The sequence below is a fragment of the Capricornis sumatraensis genome, chromosome 4 (genome assembly GCF_032405125.1).
Source record: "Capricornis sumatraensis isolate serow.1 chromosome 4, serow.2, whole genome shotgun sequence".
NCBI classification, from domain to species: Eukaryota; Metazoa; Chordata; class Mammalia; order Artiodactyla; family Bovidae; genus Capricornis; species Capricornis sumatraensis.
In genome coordinates, this window is record NC_091072.1 from 163,521,098 (window position 1) to 163,541,519 (window position 20,422).

General features: G+C 57.0%; 1 protein-coding gene across 1 annotated transcript in view; it reads right to left on the reverse strand.

Moving 5' to 3' along the window:
- Positions 1–18,620, reverse strand: part of TTLL8 (tubulin tyrosine ligase like 8) — a 60,339-nt gene extending 41,719 nt beyond the window's left edge. Inside the window, exons 1-9 of the mRNA XM_068971569.1 lie at positions 18,263–18,620; positions 17,635–17,703; positions 13,450–13,541; positions 8,507–8,645; positions 7,848–7,921; positions 5,783–5,911; positions 4,474–4,588; positions 3,103–3,234; positions 1,073–1,259 (exon numbers count right to left, since the gene is read on the reverse strand). Coding sequence (XP_068827670.1) covers positions 1,073–1,259; positions 3,103–3,234; positions 4,474–4,588; positions 5,783–5,911; positions 7,848–7,921; positions 8,507–8,645; positions 13,450–13,541; positions 17,635–17,703; positions 18,263–18,620 — 1,295 coding nt within the window. The remainder of the gene's footprint in view (positions 1–1,072; positions 1,260–3,102; positions 3,235–4,473; positions 4,589–5,782; positions 5,912–7,847; positions 7,922–8,506; positions 8,646–13,449; positions 13,542–17,634; positions 17,704–18,262) is intronic.
- Between the last annotated feature and the right edge of the window lie 1,802 nt (positions 18,621–20,422).

The window sequence follows — 20,422 nt, forward strand, 5'->3', positions numbered from 1 at the left end:
AAGCGAGAGCACAGGAGACGACCGAGGAGGGAGACCAGAGTGTGACGGTGTGTGTCGACGTCGTGGGGGGTGGGTGATGCACCCACACTGCCGCTGGCTCGTGGAGCTGCAGAACCAGTCTGGAAATCGTCTAAGCCTGGCGGTAACTGGTGTCTGACTGCCCCTCCGCGGCAGGAGCAGGAGCAGGAGCGAGCACCCTGCGGTCAGGGGATGGAACGGGACTCGGCGCTAACTAACCGGCGGGTAAATCTCACAGGTCTCGAGCTGAGCAGAAGTCACGTCTGCGTGACCAGGTCTCGAGCTGAGCAGAAGTCACGTCTGCGTGACCAGGTCTCGTGTTGAGCAGAAGTCACGTCTGCGTGACCCCGTGGAGGTGCACTTCCACAGCCACACGGGTGGGGGCGCTGGGACTCGAAGGCGCTGTGGCCTCGCACACTTTCACCCCGCGGGACAAATGCCGTCAGCGCACGGCATGCCCTGCACTGCATCCATAGCCCATAGAAAAGAAAGGAAACACTCGACCCAAAAGAAGGGCAGGAGGGCTAAAGCAGCAGAAATAGCCCTGGGACGGCGCATGCGGGCCGCAGGCAGACCTTCCAGAACGAGGGCGGCTTTCCTGCCTTGTTCTCTTGGCCGACCGCCGCTCCCCAAGGGTGCTGGCCTGCCTCTGCCGCAGCTCCCCTCTGTCAGCCGTCAAAACAGCTCGCGCCCCTGAGCAGCAGGTCCGGGGGTATCGAGCGGCAATTGGAAATCGTGGAGTCAGGAGGCCTGGGCCTAACAATGGCTGGCTAGTCCCGACCGCCCAAGCCCAGCGGGCAGCCTGGCCGTGAAGGGGCCCCCACGCTGCTGCAGGCGTGAGTGACACCAAGGACACGAAGGGTGTGGAAGGTGCTGGAGGCAGCAGTGCCCACAGGCACCCCGGGCGCCATTTTACTGGGGCCTGCGCACCCCAACACCCAGAAAAGCATCCCAGATGCCCCAGAGGCCAGACCTCGCCAGACGCCCTGAAGTCCGCCCGGAGCCCTCTGGGCGACCCTCACATCGCCCCGGAGCCCGCCAACAGGCGTCTTACCGGATGAGCGAGTAGTACTGCTGGATCAGATCGTTCCACTCGCCCTCTGTGAGGTCCCTGGTGCTGTCCTCGGTGAGGTCGATGTCCTCGTGCTCCAGCCGTCCCAGGTAGGCCTCGCACACCTTGCACGCGACATCCACGAACTGCCCCGACAGGCCCATGAGCCTCGGTCCTGCACCCTCGGGAACTGAAACCCAAGCAAGGCACTGAGAGCCCTGACCTCCTCCCGCCCCCGTGGAGGCCTAAGCCCGGGCCACCGCCCACCCCTGCCGCCTGCCCCCGTGGAGCCTGGGCCACTGCCCCATGGAGTGGCACCCTAGGGGTACCACTGGCAAAGGCCACCCCACCTGTCTGCACCTCAAGGCCTCATGGTGAGGGGTCCCACGCCTCTGGGTAGTCACCCTGGATGCCACACGTGGGTCTGGGCAGGTAACCTTTCCCCTCTGGAAGCTGCCCTCCCACTACGCTGTGCCCACCCCTCTCTGCCCCTCCCCCTCCAACTGGACTCCCAGCCCCTTGATGGAAGAGAAACCACACTTCTGATGAGCTTGCCACAAAACCTCTGCTTCTGAGCACACACTTGGTCCTCAGTGAAACACAAATACCCCAACTTAAAAATGGAGGGAGGCTGAAAAAATTCTCACCAAAGAATACATACAGATGATAAATAAGTATATTGAAAGACATTCACCACCGTGTGTTGTCAGAGGAATGCAAGTTAAAACAATTAGACACTAACCCACTCCAGTACTCTTGCCTGGAGAATCCCATGGACGGAGGAGCTTGGTGGGCTACAGCCCACGGGTCGCAAAGAGTCGGACACGACTGAGCGACTTCACCTCACTACGCCCCCATCAGGTGCAGAACAGTGACAGCACCAGATGCTGGTGAGCACGAGGAGCAAGAGGGGCTCGCATCGTTGCAGGTGGGAACGCAAAACGGGGCAGCGACCACTCTGGAGCAGTTTGGCAGTTAGTTTCTCACCAAACGAAGAAACACGCTCTTGGCATGTTATCCAGCGGTCATGCTCCTTGGTATTTGCCAGGTGAGTTGAAAACGTAGGGCTGCACAAAACTCTGTATGCAGCTTTGATGCCAATGGCCAAGACTCAGAAGCAACCAAGATGCCCTTGGATGCCCAAGGCATCAGTAGATGACTCGGGGAACAAACTGTCCATCCAGACTGGGGAATGTTATTCAGTGCTAAAGAGAAATGAGCTCCTGGGTCATGAAAAGACACGGAGGAACCTTAAACGCACGTTACTAAGGAGAGAAGACTGAATCACATGTAGTTTATGATTCCAGCTCTGTGACATCTTGGAAAATGCAGAGCTGTGGTGGCAATAAAAGGATCAGCTGTCAGGGCTGAAGAAGGAGTGAACAGGCTGACCGTGGAGGACTTTTTATTGCTGTTTAGTTGCTCAGCCATGTCTGACTCTTTGCAACCCCATGGACTGTCGCGCACCAGGCCTCTCTGTCCATGGGCTTTCCCAAGCAAGAATACTGTAGCGGGTTACCCTTTCCTTCTCCGGGGGATCTTCCTGACCCAGGCATGGAACCCATGTCTCCTGCGTTGGCAGGCAGATTCTTTACCACTGAGCAGATTTTTAGGGCAGTGAACTGCTCTGAACAATACTATGTTGGTGGATACGTGTGATAGTACATTTGTCCAAACCAAGAGGAAGCTCTGGCGTAGACTGTGGACTTTGATGATGACGTGTCACTGTGGGTTCATCGGTTACAAGGAATGTACTGTCTGGGGGGATGTTGATAGTGGGGGGGGGCAGGGCAGAGGGTACATGTGCTATCTCTGGGCCTCCTGCTCCCGTCTTGCTCTGAAACTGTTCTATTCAAGTGAATAACAACCAAAAAAGACTTAAATTTGAGTCTTGTAGGCCTAATCCCACAGTGGGCCACGCCTCCGACGTGAGCCAGGAGTGCCATTCCCGTCGGATTCTGCGGGCTGAGACTGGGGGCGGGGCAGAGCCGCCGCCGCGTCCCGGGAGCCCCGCCCCCGCCCCGCCGCCCCGCCCACCCGCACACCTTTCCCGCTCGCCCCGCAGTGGCGGGCCTCCTCCCGCCTGCTCCTTGGCTTGCTCCTGCTGCTCTGCTGGCTGACCACCCACTTCAGGATGCTGGAGGCCACCGTGCGCCGGAAGTCCTCTGCAAGCACACAAGGCCGCGCCCCTCTGCCTGAGCCGGGGACGGGCCCTCGGCGCGCCAGCCACGCTCAGCCCCGACGTCCTGCCCGGAGGTGCGGAGCCGGGCTCCTGCCTCGTGGCCCTCTGGGGGGCCAAGCTCTCCCCACTGCCCCCTCGCCCAAACCTCGCCCACACCTCGTCCGTCCCACCTCGTCCCCCAGCCTCTGCAGAGCGGACTCTCACAGCCGGGACCTCCCCCGCGGCCACGCATCCACCTGCCCGCGGGCCCAGAGGCGGAGCCGGGCACCCCCTCTGCTGCCGGTCTCCTGTGCTACCCGGGCTGCGGTCCGGGGACACCCTCAGCACCTCTGCCTGCCCAACGTCCTCAGCCCTGCACAGACGGATCCTTCCAGGAGCGCCCTCTGCGGACAGCAGCGGTGCTCTCCCCCTCACAAGAGGGGCCTCCCTGGAAGCTGGGTCCACAGCTCTAAGTGCGGGTGGCTCAGGGTCCCCCAAACTCAGGCTTGGGCCCGGGGCTGGCTCTGGATGCCTGTCACCATGCAGGGGCAGCAGCGGCTGTTCCCCACCCCGACGTAACGCCTCCAACAGCGCTCCTGATGAGGGCGCCACAAAACCTCTGCTTCTGAGCTCAGACCACCCGGAGGTCTGTAAGATATCCCCGCAGTTTCTCAAGCAAACCCCTTCCTTCCACACCTCAGGGGAGGCCCCCCTCAGCAGCTCTGGCCACCCTGGAGACACCCAGAAGTGGAGCGCCCCTCGCCCCCTTCCTGTCCTGATGCATGGACAGCCCTGAGCCCAAGGCCCGCAGGCGCACTGCCTGCTCGGGGCCAGGAGCTCCCCGCCTGCCGCCCTCGCACCCCTCCTGGGTCTCTGCCCACACCTGCTCTCACAAGGCCCCGCCCACTGTCCCCCACTGACCCTGCCTGGCCTGCATCCGGCCACTCACTCCTGGGGGCCGGGGGCAGGGTAGTGTGCTGGACAGCGGCCGCATCTCCACGGCCCCCAGATGGGTGCTCAGGAGACACTGGCACCCCAGCGCAACCCCCTGCCTGCCCAGTCCTGTCCTTCTCTCTCCTGTGCCCCTGGGCAGGTCCAACCAGGAAGCAGCCTTTGTCCCCAGCCCAGAGACAGAGCTGAGGGTTGAGATGGAACCGGGCCTGGCCCACCTCCAGTCCTGAGGCCTGTCCTGCGGGCGGGGTCCAGGCCACAGAGAGGCACCAGGTCTCCCGGCCCCACTCACCCAGGAACTCTTGCTTCTCGCTCTCGGTGCAGAGGCTGTAGCAGCGCGGGAAGAAGGTGTCGGGGTTGGCCTGGACATACCATGGCAGGCTCCGCATGCTCACACACAGCCCGATCTCCGGAGACAGTGGCACGTCAGGCCCGCAGTTTGCGCCAGGCCCGCTCGGCCAGTCTGAGAGCCCGTGGGTCTGGCCGGGTGGCGCCGGCTTCAGTGGGCACCTTGGGGAGCAGATCCTCCCTGGCCCCCGGCTTCTCCGCCCCCCAGCCAACTGGCCAAACACCCAGGTTACCCGGCGAGCTGGCCAGGGCCTCGGCTCACCCTGTCGTCAGCGGCGGCTGCAGCAGGCCCGCGGATGGACAGGGCCGTCTGGGAGTGCCCAGGGCAGAGTGTGCCGCATCCACCCCCCGTCCCTGCATGCTCGGGCTCCAGCCAGGAGGGGCGGAGAAGGGAATGCCCCGGTCTACAGTGTGCCCTCTCCCAACACTGCGCCTGCCTGACGCCACACTCGTGGTTGGGCAGCCCCAGCCAGGCAGCCCGTCTAGGGAAACGGGCCCCCGCCCCGGAGCCATGAGGCCATCACTGCCTGGGGTCTCTGCAGGGAGCCCAGGCCCACTGCACCCCTGCAGGCAGCCCCCAGCCCAGAAGCACACCAGTGGCCTGAGGCCTGGTGAGGACGCCTGGGGGGAGCCCCGCAGGCAGCCAGGGGCCTCGTCCCACTCCCCGTGTCCTCTCTGACTGTTGAGGGGATGGCCCCCCTGCTGCCGAGGGGCAGGTGCAGGCCTGTCTGTCCCGGCTGGCCCCACCCCAGCCTCAGCCTTCAGGGTACATGGGGAGTGGCTGCCTGGGGTGGCTGGTGGCTGAAAGCGAGTGAGGGTGAGAAGTGGGTGGCAGTGCCCCCAACAGCTGGAAGTCACAGCGCAGGTGAGGGTGGCCCACCCCGCCACCCCACGGACCCAGAGCCGCTCCAGGGCCCAGGGCCCAGGGCCCAGGCCAGGCTGCGGGGGCAGCGGTCACTGGCCCTGTCAGGGGCTTATCCTGCAGCCCAGAGGAGAGTGATTCTGTGGCCTTTGGCCCACCCAGGGACACGGTGGGAGACGCAGAGGCTCTGGGGAGGTTTGCGAGGAGCAGTGCCAAGCGTCTCTGACACAGATGCCAGGCAGCCTCTGGCCAGGCCAGGAGCTTCCAGTCCTGGGGAGGAGCCGCGAGGTGACCGGCGCCGCATGGGGCTGCCCAGCTCTGGAGGTGCTGGCATTTCAGGAGGCAGGGCGCTACCCCCCTGCCTGGAGCCTGCCCAAGTCCCCCCACTCACCTTGGTGGTGAAGGACGCAGTCTTCCCATAGTGGTTTAGCATCTGGTCGCAGCTCAGGCTGTGATAGTCGATGACGTCCCTTTTGATTGTCCAAAGGAAGTAGGGCGTTTCGTTTTGTACCAACCTGGACTGGCAAGAAGAAACCTTTATCAGTACCCAGCGTCCAAGGCTCATGTCTCTGAGGGTAGGGCAGGCCCAAGGCGAAGGGCTCAGGGTTTAGGTTGAGAAGCACGTGTGGTTTCCATGCAGCTCCAGTCCTGACGGCAGCCTCTCATGTTCCTTGAGGGCCTCCCGCCGGCCCGTGTGGAGCCGCTGTGACCGCACAGGGCTTCCCACGCGAGGGGACGGGGGGCTCGGACTCCAGGCGGCAGGGGCGGCAAGCGGGGTCTATGCTGCCCACCCCGCAGGTGCTCGCTCCGGGACACACTGGCCGCGGCCCCAGGAGAGCCCCCTCCCCGGCTGCCAGGACACAGGCTCCTCTGCCGCCCCGAGCCATCAGGGTGCAAGAGCCCAGGACCTCGGCTGAAGCAAGACTGGGAGTCCTTGGTGTCTGCGCTCTTCTGCTTGGTCAAAAATTCTAACCAAAGAGATATGAGGAGGGGAAAAGATTCTCCACGATCCTGCCCTTGGACATGACCTGAAAACCTTGGAGAAGACCCTTTGGGTCACGTCCGCAGACAGCATGTCAGGACCACCTGATGCCCATGGCTCAGGTCAGCCCATCTTGAGCCCGGTGTTCCGGCAGGATGGCTCCTCCCGCACAGCATCACACAGCGCTGCTGCCGAGGGCGGGCCGGGGCCGCGGGCCGGGGGGGCAGGCCGGGGCCCCTACTGGGGCCAGGCTGCCAACGCCACTTCCAAACCTCACCGGACCCGGGTCCCTGGACTCGGGCTCAAGCCCTTGGTCCTTCCTCATGCTCTCAGAGTGACGTGGCAGCTCCTGAAGCCACTTGCCCAAGTAAATCTCATCTGTTACAGGGCGTGATGAAGCATCGCAGATGGATGTATAGAGAGCATGGGGGCCACCCAGGAGCCCGAGTGGAGGCCCGCCTCCAGTCCAGAGGTAACACTCCTGCCCCCCAGGCTCCCCACACCCCCGACCCACAGCACCTCCCCAGCCTCGTGGTTGATTCGCAGAAAGGGATCCGTGCCAGGAACAGGCATGATGTGCCCACTGGCCTGTCAGGCCCTTGCCCGCTTTCCATTCGATCAACATTCTCTTCTGGTGGGCGGGCGCTTCACGTACTCTGAGCAGCAGATCTGGGCAGTCACATGCCCTGCACATTTCTCCCCGAGGGACTGGTCTTTGTTCTGTTCACAGGGTTTTCTGGGAGCCGGCAGCTCTGTACGTCAGTGTGGTCGATGCATCCCATTCTCACAGTGCACGCTTTCTGGACTGGTTTTAACTTTCCTTTCTTCCCTTGAGTCTCAGTGACCCTCCGTTACCTGCCAGCAGCCTCCCACAACCCCACGCAACTGCCTCCCTGTCCACCGCCAGCTCTGCCCAGCCAGCATCGAGGCCTAGGAGCCCAGTCCTAGGTGCAGCAGACTGCACCTCCACCATCGCTGCCTGGGGGCTGTGCAACCCCGACCCTCAAGGTCTCCACAGAGGGCAGGCTCAGCTCATCTGCTCACACGGGAGCACAGACACGGGGCATACAGGGAGGCACACATGTGGACACACAGACACGGGCACACGGGGAGGCCCACATGGATGCACAGACACGGGCACACGGGGAGGCACACGTGGATACACAAAGGGCACACAGGGAGGCCCACGTGGACGCACAGACACGGGCACATGGGGAGGCCCACATGGACGCACAGACACGGGCACATGGGGAGGCCCACGTGGACACACAGACACGGGCACACGGGGAGGCCCACATGGACACACAAAGGGCACACGGGGAGGCCCACGTGGACACACAGGGTATGTGTACAAAGGTGCGTCCTCCAAGCTGGGTGTGACTGGGGCTTTGCCGCCACCCCTGCCTCCCAGGGTGTGGCACAGAGGAGGAGGTGAGAGCCTGGCCGAGGCTGCCCACGAGCCCACGGGACCTACCATCACATCGTAGACGTTGTCTGCTTTCTCCAAAGCCACATCTTGATTCTCTTTGCCTTCAGCACGTTTGTTTTCTGCAAACACAACATACAGGAAATCAGAGAGTCACTGACCACAGCCAGGCCCACCACTGGGCCCAGGGCAGAGCAGCGCCCCCACGGGTCCCATGAGGAGCCCGGCTAAGTCAGGCTTGGGCCGTGGTGCCCCCCGAGCGTCCACTGAACGGACCTGGGCCGTGAACTGCGTGCAGGCCGAGTGGAGTCCCTGGAGCCAAGGGGGTGCAGGCTCTGTGGGGAGGGGGCACAGGCCTGGCTGGGCTCGGGGAGGACGAGGCGGAGCAAATGCGGCAGGGGGCCAGGCAGGGGCCAGGAGGGAGCTGGGCCCAGAAGGCCTTCGAGGGCCAGGCTGCCGACGGACAGCGGACAACGTCCGGGCATGGGGAGGCCTGGACGTGGATGGGGCGACACCTGGAAGTGACCAGAACCAGGGTTTGAAAGGGCTCGTCGCCGCCTGGACGCCTGGGGCGGGGCCGAGAGGCCAGCCCCTCCCCCGGGGAGAGCCACAGCACAGGGCCCGCAGCTCCACATGGAACCCACGCACTCTGGGTCTCCGTGACAGACACACGCATTTCACGCAGAACACACACGCCGATACTCTACCCAGCACCCCTTCCCCGTCGCCGTCAACGCTTGGCACGAGATTGGTCAGAAAGTGGAACTTCTTTTCCACCCAGCCCTTCCTCCGCAGGGCGGTCCGGATCACTGGGTAGTGTCCGCAGATGGAGAAGATCTTCTTTTCCTCAAATTGCAAGTGTATTTGAAATTAAAGAATGGAAAACGAGTTAAGCCTGTCCCTGTAAGAGGAGTCTGCAGTCAGGATGAGGGATGGTCCTGGTGGGAAGATGCTCCATTCCACTCTGAGAATCAGGGCAGCTGCCAGGGTGGGGCAGGCTGCCCCCAGGCAGGCCCACGTCTGCTCTGTGCCCACGGCCCCGGGTGTGGGGGCCTTGCACACACAGGCGCTCACACTCACCCAGAGGAGGCACAGGCAGGACCCTGGGGCTTCTGGAGGCTCAGACTCAGCTCGGGGCAGGTCGAGGTCTGAAAGGCGGGCCTCGGGGCGGGCCCGGGATCTGTGCGCTGTCTTTCTTTCCTGTGCAAAGGTGACTGTCCCGCACACTTGGGGACGAGGAGGTGCTTGAGGTTTGAGGAGGGGTCGGGGGGCAGTCAGATGCCCGGGAGGGGCCAGAGGGGCGGCGCCCCCACCCAGGGCCGGCGCCAGGGACGGGGGACCCCACCCACTACAGTGGGGATGAGCCAGCTGCCTGGGGCCAGGCAGAGGCAGACAGCCCTTTGCTTCCCAGCGGACAGTTGAGCAAGGAGAGGGACGGTCATGCTGGAGCCCGGCGCCCACGCTGCTGAGGACCCAGCTGAACACATCTCGTGGGCAGCGGCAGGGACCAGGGCCGTGGGCAGCAGTGAGCCTAGGGCCTCATGAGCTTGTGAGAGCAGGACGGGGCAGGGGCAGGAGCGGGAGGCGGCTCAGACTCACAGGGTCCCTAATTAGACTCTGAATTTGAAAGGCAGGTGACCCTGGGTGGGCCTGGCCTAATCAGGGGTGCCCCTGAAAAGAGGGCCAGAAATGGAGAACAGCAGGGACGGCCTCTCCCCACTGCTGGCTCTGAAGGTGCCGCATGCTCTACAGTCTCAGGGAAACCAGTCCTGCCGACAAGCTGAGAGAGCTCCGAGGGGCTCCTCCCGCTGTGGGCCTCCAGATGCGACCCGCCAGCTCGGTGCCTCGACAGACACTGAGCAGAGGGCCCGGCCTGGACCCTGGCCCACAGGAGCCGGGAGAGAGCATGTGGGTGCGTCTAAGCAGCTAAGGGCGTGGTGGTCCGTCACACAGCACTGGCGGGAGGGCCAGGACCACCTGCCAAGGACGTGCGGGCTTGTGGCCAGACGCTGGCAGCCCAGCTCCAGTGCCCCCTCAGGGGACCGCGGGGCTCCTTCTGCTCAGAACATGGGTCCGGAGCCTGGCCTGCCCCGCTGCAGGGCGAGGGCCGTGCACCACGACAGGGGCCGTGGTGAGGAGGGGCAGGGGTGACGACAGCAGCAGTCTCGGCGCCCACAGCTCCGGCAAGACTCCCTGCCCACATCCCCAGGCTCTCTGCTGAGCTAGCGTCAGACTGAACGACTCCAGAAAACTGGACTGGCTGTAACAAGCCAACAGAGTACAGAACAGAAGGGAACTAGAAAAGGGCAACACGGAGGACTTCTACCACGAGAGGGAACACGCAGTTCTGAAAGGAGTCAGTCCACAAGGAGGCAGGGAAGGAGAGGAAAAAAGAGCAGAAACCGAACGGATGAGACCCCTCGGGAGTATGCCAGCACTGTAATTATGGACAAACACACAAAATGCTCCAGCGAAAAGGTAGGAAGTGCCAGACTACATCTTTTTCTTATCTCAATCTATGCTCTTCACAAGAGAAAATGAAAAGTACAAGCCTACAGATAGGTAGAGAATAAAATGATCCAAGTGCGAAGCAGAGAAAGCTTTGCGACAAATATACATCACTAAAGTAAAGAAAAGCACTGCACAACGTGAAGCAAACATTCCACTTGGCATAATACATTTGTCTGCACCCATTAACAGAACTATAAATTACATACAGCAAAAACTGGGAGAAGCACAAGCAGACAATTCCACAGTTACACCAGGAAATTTAACATGCTTCTCTCAGTAAATTAAGGAACACAGAGACAAAACAAAAATGAAAACAAACCCCTCAAGTCTGGAGGACTTGAAGAACTCAAATGAAAACCTCTTCCCTGATGACTGTGAACAGCGCACTGTACACCAACATCTATATAAATTAACAAAACGCTGGGCAGAAAGCAGGTCTGAATATATTTCCACAGAAATATATTATACCAATTACATTCTCAACCACAGCTAATCAAACCAGAAATCAGTAACAAAATAACCAGAAACAACCTTCTTTATTGTTGTCCAGTCGACTGCTTAGCCACGTCCGACTCTTTGCGACGCCAAGGACTGCAGCACGCCAGGCTCCTCTGTCCTCCACTGTCTCCCAGAGCTTGCTCAAATTCATGTCCATTGAGTCGGTGATGTTATCTAATCACCCCATCTTCTGTTGTCCCCTTCTCCTTTTGCCTTCAGTGGTTCCCAGCATCAGGGTCTCTTCCAGTGAGTCAGTTCTTCACATCAGGTGGCCAAAGTATTAGAGTTTCATCTTCAGCATCAGTCCTTCCAACAAATATTCACGGTTGATTTCCTTTAGTATTGACTGGTTTGATCTCTATGCTGTCCAAGTTTTCAAAAGCATCAGTTCTTTGGCACTCAGCCTTCTTTATGGTCCAACTCTCACATCTGTACACGACTACTGGAAAAACTGTAGCTTTGACTATATGGACCTTTGTCGGCAAAGTAATGTCTCTGCTTTTTAATATACTATCTAGGTTTGTCAGAGCTTTCCTTCCAAGGAGCAAGTGTCTTTTCATTTCATGGCTGCAGTCACCATCTGCAGTGATTTTGAAGCCCTCCAAAATAAAGTCTCTTACTGTTTCCATTGTTTCCCCAACTAAAGTGATGGAGCTGGATGCCATGATCTTCGTTTTCTGAATGTTGAGGTTTAAGCCAACTTTTTCACTCTCCTCTTTCATAAAGAAGCTCTTCAGCTCCTCTTTGCTTTCTGCCTAAGGTGGTGTCACCTGCAAATCTGAGGCTATTGATATTTCTCCCAGCAGTCTTGATTCCAGCTTGTGATTCATCCAGTCAGGCATTTTGCATGATGTACTCTGCATGTAAGTAAGCAGGGTGACAACATACAGCCTTGATGTACTCCTTCCCAATTTTGAACCAGTCCATTGTTTCATGTCCAGTTCTAACTTCTGCTTCTTGACCTGCATACAGGTTTCTCAGGAAGCAGGTAAAGTGGTCTGGTATTCCCTTCTCTTTAAGAATTTTTCATAGTTTGCTGTGATTCACACAGTCAGAGGCTTATTATAGACAATAAAGCAGAAATAGATGTTTTTCTGGAATTTCCTTGCTTTCTCTATGATCCAGCAAACGTTGGAAATTTGATCTCTGGTTCCTCTACCTTTTCTAAACCCAGCTTGTACATCTGGAAGTTCTCAGTTCACATATTGCTGAAGCCTAGTTGGAAGGATTTTGAGCATAACCTTGCTAGCATGTGAAATGAGCACAACTGTGTAGTAGGTTGAGCTTCTTCGGCATTGCCCTTCTTTGGGACTGGAATGAAAACGGACCTTTTCCAGTCCTGTGGCCACTGCGGAGCTTTCCAGACTTGCTGATGCAATGAGTGCAGCACTTTCACAGCATCGTCTTTAGGATTTTAATAATCTACCAGTCTAGAAATTAAGAACCACACTTTTAAGTAACCCACTATCAATGAAAATAGTCCAAACTGTTAAATACCTTGAACTCTATCTCATCAAAAATACTACGAAATGAAATCTACTGAAATGCAACTAAAGCAGTACTTAGAGGGATATTTGTAGCCCTAAACGTTTATATGTTTTAAGGTCGCAAAAGAAAATCTGAAGTTAAAGCTAAAGGTTAAATTCTATTTATAGGAAACCCCAGTAAGGACAGTGATAGGAAGCACAGAAAGTTCATCCGTGGTTGCCAGGATTTGGGAATAACTAGGGCAAGCGGCGGCTCCCGAGAGGGCGGCCGTGCTCTGTGGCGGCCGCGCCGGCCGACGCGGGCCACGTGTGCCTCGTGCTCTGTGCTTCTCTCCAGGCGCATCTTGCCCATCACAGCTCCAGCTGCGCACTTGCGGCCGGTGCACTCTCACGTGCGCTGTGCTCCGGAAGGACATCAAGGGCCGAGCGCGTCTCCACATGTCACCGTCTGTTGGATCCCTCGTGCTTCCCCACGGTCCTGGCCTGAGCGCGGCGAGCGCATGAGAAAGAAGAGAATCCCGTTCTCAGAGTGGAAGCTGTGGAATCATCTGAAGAATGCTTGCCCTTCCTTCAGTTCAGTTCCATTCAGTCGCTCAGTCGTGCCCGACTCTTCGCGACCCCATGAGTCGCAGCATGCCAGGCCTCCCTGTCCAGCACCACCTCCAGGAGTTCACTATTCCCCCCAAATGCTCCCATTCTGACGAACGGTGGGCCTCTCCCTTGGGGAGGTGGATGGGTGTCCCCGGGGCCCATACGAGCACCAGAGCTCCTCTTACATACAAGTGCTCTCGCCACGTCACTTGGGGGCCTGGGCCGAGGGTGGGATGGTTTGTGCGTCACTACGAGTCTGTCCCTTGTCTGAGACGTGTGTCCACAGCTGCAGTCACATGAGGGGGACACAATGGCCACGTGGTTGCACGAGAGATTTCTACCGTGTACGTGTCTACACTTTTTGCATTTTAAAAGTATCACTTAGTTCAAAAGTAAGGGTGTAATATAAAGGAACTCTGGCACAAGCCTCACGCTGAGGCCAGGACTAGGGGCATACCTCAGCTGCAGGGCACGTCACAGGCTACGGACTCGCTCTACAAACTCCAAAATGAATCCCATTCTTGAAGAGAACCCGTCCCCACTGAGCCCCAGAGAGTATTTACCTTGATTGCCTTGTCCGTTAGTTGTTTTGCTATTTTGAATCTGTCCAATCTGGGGGAAGAAACCAAGTCTTGGGAAACTCCTTGTTTTAATTCTGTAAAAGAAAAACACACGTGAAGGCAAAGGCAAGACCAAACCAGTTACATTCAGACTCAGGAGACACCAGTCTGATCCCTGTGTTCAGCCCCCCGTGGCACTCAGCCGGCCCTCAGAGACATTTCATAAACTTCCAAACGTACACACTTAATAATAAGTCTTCAAATATATGAAAACACAAGTGGACAGAGATTTTTTTTTAAAAGACATAGAAAATTCAAATTCATATTGAGACACTTCAATGAACCATTTGTCTCAGTAAAGGAAGGGCTGCCCAGGTGGCGCTAGTAGTAAAAAACCCGCCTGTCAATGGCTTAAAGCTCAACATTCAGAAAATGAAGATCACGGCAACCGGTCCCATCACTCCATGGGAAATAGACGGGGAAACAGTGGAAACAGTGTCAGACTTTATTCTTTTGGGCTCCAAAATCACTGCAGATGGTGACTGCAGCCATGAAATTAAAAGACACTTAATCCTTGGAAGAAAAGTGATGACCAACCTAGACAGCATATTCAAAAGCAGAGACATTACTTTGCCGACTAAGGTCTGTCTAGTCAAGGCTGTGGTTTTTCCAGTGGTCATGTATGGATGTGAGTTGGACTATGAAGAAGGCTGAGTGCCGAAGAACTGATGCTTTTGAACTGTGGTGTTGGAGAAGGCCCTTGAGAGTCCCTTGGACTGCAAGGAGATCCAACCAGTCCATTCTGAAGGAGATCAGCCCTGGGATTTCTTTGGAAGGAATGATGCTAAAGCTGAAACTCCAGTACTTTGGCCACCTCTTGAGAAGAGTTGACTCATTGGAAAAGACTCTGATTTTGGGAGCGATTGGGGGCAGGAGGAGAAGGGGATGACAGAGGATGAGATGGCTGGATGGCATCATGGACTCGATGGATGTGAGTCTGAGTGAACTCCGGGAGATGGTGATGGACAGGGAGGCCTGGCGTGCTGCGGTTCATGGGGTCGCAGAGAGTCGGACACGACTGAGCGACTGAACTGACTGAACTGGAGGCAGCAGACGTGAGACAGGAGTCCGAGCCCGGGGTCAGAAGGATCTGCTGGAAGAAGGCGTGGCAACCCAGGCCAGCGTTCTTGCCTGGAGGATCGCGTGGACAGAGGAGCCTGGTGAGCTACAGTCCACAGAGATGCAAAGAGTCAGACAGGACTGAAGCGACTTAGCACACGCTCAGAAAAGGAAAGCGTAGACCAAGAGTCATTACAATATAGCAGATTTGAATCAGTCAGCCGTAAATGACACCCAGAAATCAAATCCACGGCTGAGGACACACTGTCTCTTCACACACCTCTTCCAACACAGATCACATACTGGGCCACAGGGCCTCCGCAAACTTCAGTGGCTCAAAATGATACAGATTAAATTCTTTACCACTGAAGGAAACTAGAAATTAATAACAAAATGGTAACTAGAAATTTTTCTAAATGTTCAAAAATTCAGTTCAGTTCAGTCGCTCAGTCACGTCTGACTCTGTGACCCCACCGTCCGCAGCCTGCCAGGCCTTCCTGTCCACCTCCACCTCCCGCAGTTTACTCAAACTCATGTCCATTGAGTCGGTGATGCCATCCAGCCATCTCATCCTCTGTCGTCCCCTTCTCCTCCTGCCTTCAATCTTTCCCAGCATCAGGGTCTCTTCCAATGAGTCGGCTCTTCGCATCAGGTGGCCAAAGTATTGGAATTTCAGCTTCAGCATCAGTCCATCCAGTGAATATTCAGGACTGATTTCCTTTCGGATGAACTGGTTGTATCTCCTTGCAGTCCAAGGGACTCTCAAGGGCCTTCTCCAACACCACAGTTCAAAAGCATCAATGCTTCGGAGCTCAGCTTTCTTTATAGTCCAACTCTCACATCCATACATGACCACAGGAAAAACCATAGCTTTGACTAGACGGACCTTTGTCGGCAAAGTAATGTCTCTGCTTTTTAATATGCTGTCTATGTTGGTCATAACTTTTCTTCCAAGGAGTAACCGTCTTTTAATTTCATGGCTGCAGTCACCATCTGCAGTGATTATGGAGCCCCCAAAAATAAGCAGCACACTTTAAAAATAAAGCATGGCTCAAAGGAGAAATCAAGTGGAAATGATGAGGACTGTACAGTAATTAAAATATGGCCCACCAAGGCATTAGAATACAAACAAAATTATGATTAGAGTTCTAAGAATACAAAGGTTGCTAATATTTGAAAATCCATAACATAATCCATTGATACAGTAAATAAAAATATGCAGAAGAAAACATGATTAAATGTAACAACTGTTCATTTTAAAACTCTCAGTAAACCAGGAATAAAAGGGAACTTCCTTTCAAACTTATAGCAGCAAGAATTTATGGGTGTTTAATTCATAATTTTTGTGAATGACAACTTAGAACATACTACTTGTACACTTTAAAGGGAAAATATTAACCAGTGGGGCTTAGAGGAAGGTATCCTGGTGAACCTGGATCCATTTAGGACTTCTGTTATAGAAATATAAATTCAGTTCTAAAATGAAAATTAGTATTTTTAATAAATTTGCCAAAGAAAATCTGACAGCTAAAGAAATATGGAAAAGTAAATCCTGGCTTTTTGTTTTGCTTTTAAAAAAACTTATAGCAACATCATACTTCATGGTGAAACACTGAACACTTTCCTCTGGAGTTCAGAAACAAAAAAAGATGTCCACTATATCACATCTGCTCAACATTATACTCAAAGCGCTAGCCCATGCAGTAGTGCAAGAAAAGGAAATAAGAGGCATAAAGACTGAAAAGGTCTGCAGGTGATGACTGTGTATGTAACACATTTAATTGTTAGAATCAGTAAGTATATTTACTAAGGTCACCAACCACCAAGGCAGGAAAATGAACTCAACCGTATCTGTATAACCATCACGTCACGGGAAATAGATGGGGAAACAGTGGAAACAGTGTCAGACTTTATTTTTTTGGGCTCCAAAATCACTGCAGATGGTGACTGCAGCCATGAAATTAAAAGATGTTTACTCCTTGGAAGGAAAGTGATGACCAACTTAGACAGCATATTCAAAAGCAGAGACATTACTTTGCCAACAAACGTCTGTTTAGTCAAGGCTATGGTTTTTCCTTGCTCATGTATGGATGTGAGAGTTGGACTGCGAAGAAGGCTGAGCGCCAAAGAATTGATGCTTTTGAACTGTGGTGTTGGAGAAGACTCTTGAGAGTCCCTTGGACTGCAAGGAGATCCAACCAGTCCATTGTAAAGGAGATCAGTCCTGGGTGTTCTTTGGAAAGACTAACGGTAAAGCTGAAACTCCAGTACTTTGGCCACCTCTTGAGAAGAGTTGACTCATTGGAAAAGACACTGATGTTGGGAGGGATTGGGGGCAGGAGAAGGGGACGACAGAGGATGAGATGGCTGGATGGCATCACCAACTCGATGGATGTGAGTTTGAGTGAACTCCAGGAGTTGGTGATGGACAGGGAGGCCTGGCATGCTGCGGTTCATGGGGTCGCAAAGAGTCAGACACGACTGAGCGACTGAACTGAACTGAGAGACAATTAGAAAATGGAACTCAAAAACGCCATCCACAGCAGTGTTAAGCGTGCACTATCTGGGAGTGATTCTAACCAAGAGGTGGTACATGCTTGTGACTAAAAGTGGGAACCTTGCCGACAAGACTGAAAGAGTTGATGTTCATGATCGGGATACTGAATACTAAGATATTAATTCTCTTTCCATCTAATCTATATATTCAGTGGAATCACGCAGCAGGACTCGTCTGTGTGTGTGTGTGTGTGTGTGTGTGTGTGTGTGTGTGTTGGGGGAGGGGTAAATTAACAATTGATTTTAAAAATGCAAAAGTCCAAGAAACCCTGAACACATCTTGAAGGAAAAAATAGAGAAATAGTGACTTATGAAGTTACTGGAATTAAAGCAGGTGGTTTGATGTTAGGATAGGCAGATAGATCAATAGAACAGATGGAGGCATCCAGAGCCTGAACTTGACAGTCACTTTCAGGAAACCCAGGGCGAGGGGCGCAGGACAATACTGACTAGATTCTGCTCCTCGCTCCCCTTCCAACGACGTGGGCTCGGATGGCAGCCTGTTCGGTTCACCTGGCTCCATCCCTGCTTCAACCTTGGCCTCCGGCACCTCGTCCTTGCTCCCTTCCACCACCTGGGCCCCTGCAAAGGGGTATAAGCGCAGGATGGAAGGAGGGAGCATAGACTGGGTGGAGGGGGGCAGGAAGGGGAGGTGTGAGCAGGGGGGAGTCTGGGGTGGAGGAGGGATTCTGGGGTTGCGTGGGCAGGGCTGGGGTTGGGGAACAGGGCTGAGGTGGAGGGAGAAGTCTGGGATTGGGGGCCTCTGGGGTTGGGGGTCCTGGGGTTGGGGGGGTCTGGGGTTGGGGGAGTCAGGTTTTCGGGGGCAGGGCTGGGATGGAGGAGTCTGGCGGGGTGTCTGGGGTTGAAGGGCAGGGCTGCAGTGGAGGGGGAAGTCTGGGGTTGGGGAGTCTGGGGTTTGGGGGAGTCTGGGGGTTGGGGGGCAGGATTGGGTTGGGGAGACGCAGGTCCGGGCCCCCAAGGGCGGGGTTCAGAGGTGGAGGGCTGGGCGGGCCTGGAGTTCTAAAGGAAGGGTAGGTCTGGGGCTCCACGGGAGTGGTCTGGAATCCCGGGGGCGGGGGCGGGGTAGGGCAGACGGCGGGCCCAGGCCTAGGGTTCGGAGGGAGGCGGGCTCACTGCTCACCCGGGCCTGTCTGCGTGCCCCCGGCCCCCGTCGCGCTGTCTCGCGTCCTGCGGTTGCCCCGGGCGACGGACCCCAGCGGCGCGGCGCATTGTGCAGCCCGGGGGCGCCAGCGGCGGAGCCACGCAGGCGGGGCGCCGCTGCCGGCGCGGGGCGTGGGGCTTCGCGGACGCCGGGGCGGCGGGGTGCGGTGGGGGCGGCGGCGGGGGCGGCTCCGGGCGCGGCGGCGCGCGGTGGGCGTCGGGGGCGTGGGGTCCCGCAGGCCACGGTTGAGGGCACCTAAGCGGCGCTCCGGGCGGGGGCTGCAGTCTGAGACGCGGCCGCGGCCGGGGTGGGGACTGGGGCGCGGGGCACGGAGCATGGTGTCCGCGGGGAGGAGGGCCCACGAGTGGCATGCGCCCAGCCCGGGGTCACGCTATCCCGCCTCGCGCGGTGTCGGGGTCACACAGACCCGCCTTGGCAGTCAGAGCGCCCCCAAGTCATAAAGACCCGAAGGTCACACACCTGGGACCCCGCCCTTGCAGGATAAGCCGACCATCCAGGTCAGGCTCCGCCCCGCTTAACATCCAGTGTTTCTCGGGAAGACGACCCCAGCCCTCCAGGAGCTGTGCCGTCTTCGCTGGGTCACTCGTGGGGCCTGAGGTGCCGCCCCGGGAGTTCCGAGCACCAGCCAGCATCCCGGCCATCCAGATGTCCAGCCTCTCTGGTCCAGCATCTTTGTAGAGGGAGGGGTGAACAGGAAAGATCCACCTACCCCAACAGTGCCTTGCTCCTGGTAACGTTTCAAAATCTATATGTCATCTTTATTTGGTTTAAACATCTTTATTTTGCACTTAACTTCCCAAGATAACTGAAAAGCGAGGCTCTGTGCCCATTCTGTGGGGGAGGGGCCTCTGGGGGGAGGCGCCAGTGCCTTTCCAGTCTCCAGCCATCCCACCTGCAGACTGGCTCAGGGCTATGGCAAGTCATGAATTAAAAGCACCCCTCTCCCCATGCTTTACCTCAGTCGTTTCAGAACCTGAGCACAGAGACGCAGGGCGACCCAAAGTGAAATAGGCCACTGGCCACAACGACGTGTTAGCATTTATTGCTCAGGCAGTACTACATTATATCACACAAACGCACAATGACAGACAGGACTACGCAGCTGTAAACCCCACTCGTGCGAATGTCCCGAGCTCTCTGGAGTGCGGAGTGCCTGTGCCCAGCCCCCAGGGGCTCACGCCAGCTCTCAGGCTCCAGCTTCCTGGCCCCTAGAGACAGCCGTGTCACCCCCGCTATCCCTGTGGCTTTCTCCAGCCCGAGGAGCTGGGGAGGGGAGGTGGCCCCCACGGGCTGCATGTGGGTGGGGTCTGCTCGTGTGCAGGCAGCCCCTCAATGTTCCCGTGCTTGTCTGGGGACTTGACCAAGGCCTGTGTCTGCCTGGCCTGCCTGGGACACGAGGCCATCAAGGCACAGAGATGCGGCCCGTCCATTTTCAGGGCCGTGGACAGTGGCCCACCCGGAGAACACCGAGCTGCCACAGTGGTCAGGGTGGACTTCTGAGTTGTTGACAGAGGCTTCAGGACAAGAACATGCTGACCAGCACTGAGCTGGGTCTCTACTGGCTGTGCAGGACAGCCCAACATGGACCAGGGCCCTTCCGGAAGAACTGGGTTTAAGTGTAAAAAGAGGTCAGAAACACAGGCCCGTGGGTTTCTCATGGGGACACCACGGGTCGAGTCGGGGCTGCCCGCGCCTGTAGCTCTGAGGGTGCAGCCCCGTGGGCTCTGCGGGCAGGCAGGAAGCAGCTCTGCCCCCTTGGGGGGGATTCGAGGCTTGGCAGGCTGCCTCCTCGCCTGGAGGATAGGAGGCGCGGAGATGGGTAAGGTCCACGCAGGGCAGGGCACACAGCAGGTGCAAAGCAAAGCAGGGCAGGGAGGCCAGGCCCGGCGCGGCGAGCACACCTGCAGCCTGGAGCCCGGGGCTGCCCAGGGGTCAGCGCCGGCAGGGCTCGGCTCCGGCCCGGCCCTTCCTCACCAGGGGCCCCGTGCCGCGGCTCCTACGGCCAGGCCACCTCGGCAGCAGTGAACTGATCCCCCCTCAGTAAGCACAAAGCAGTCAGCATTTGCCTATTTCAAAATTAAACCACAGAAATGAGAGAACTCCACCTTGAACCCGGCG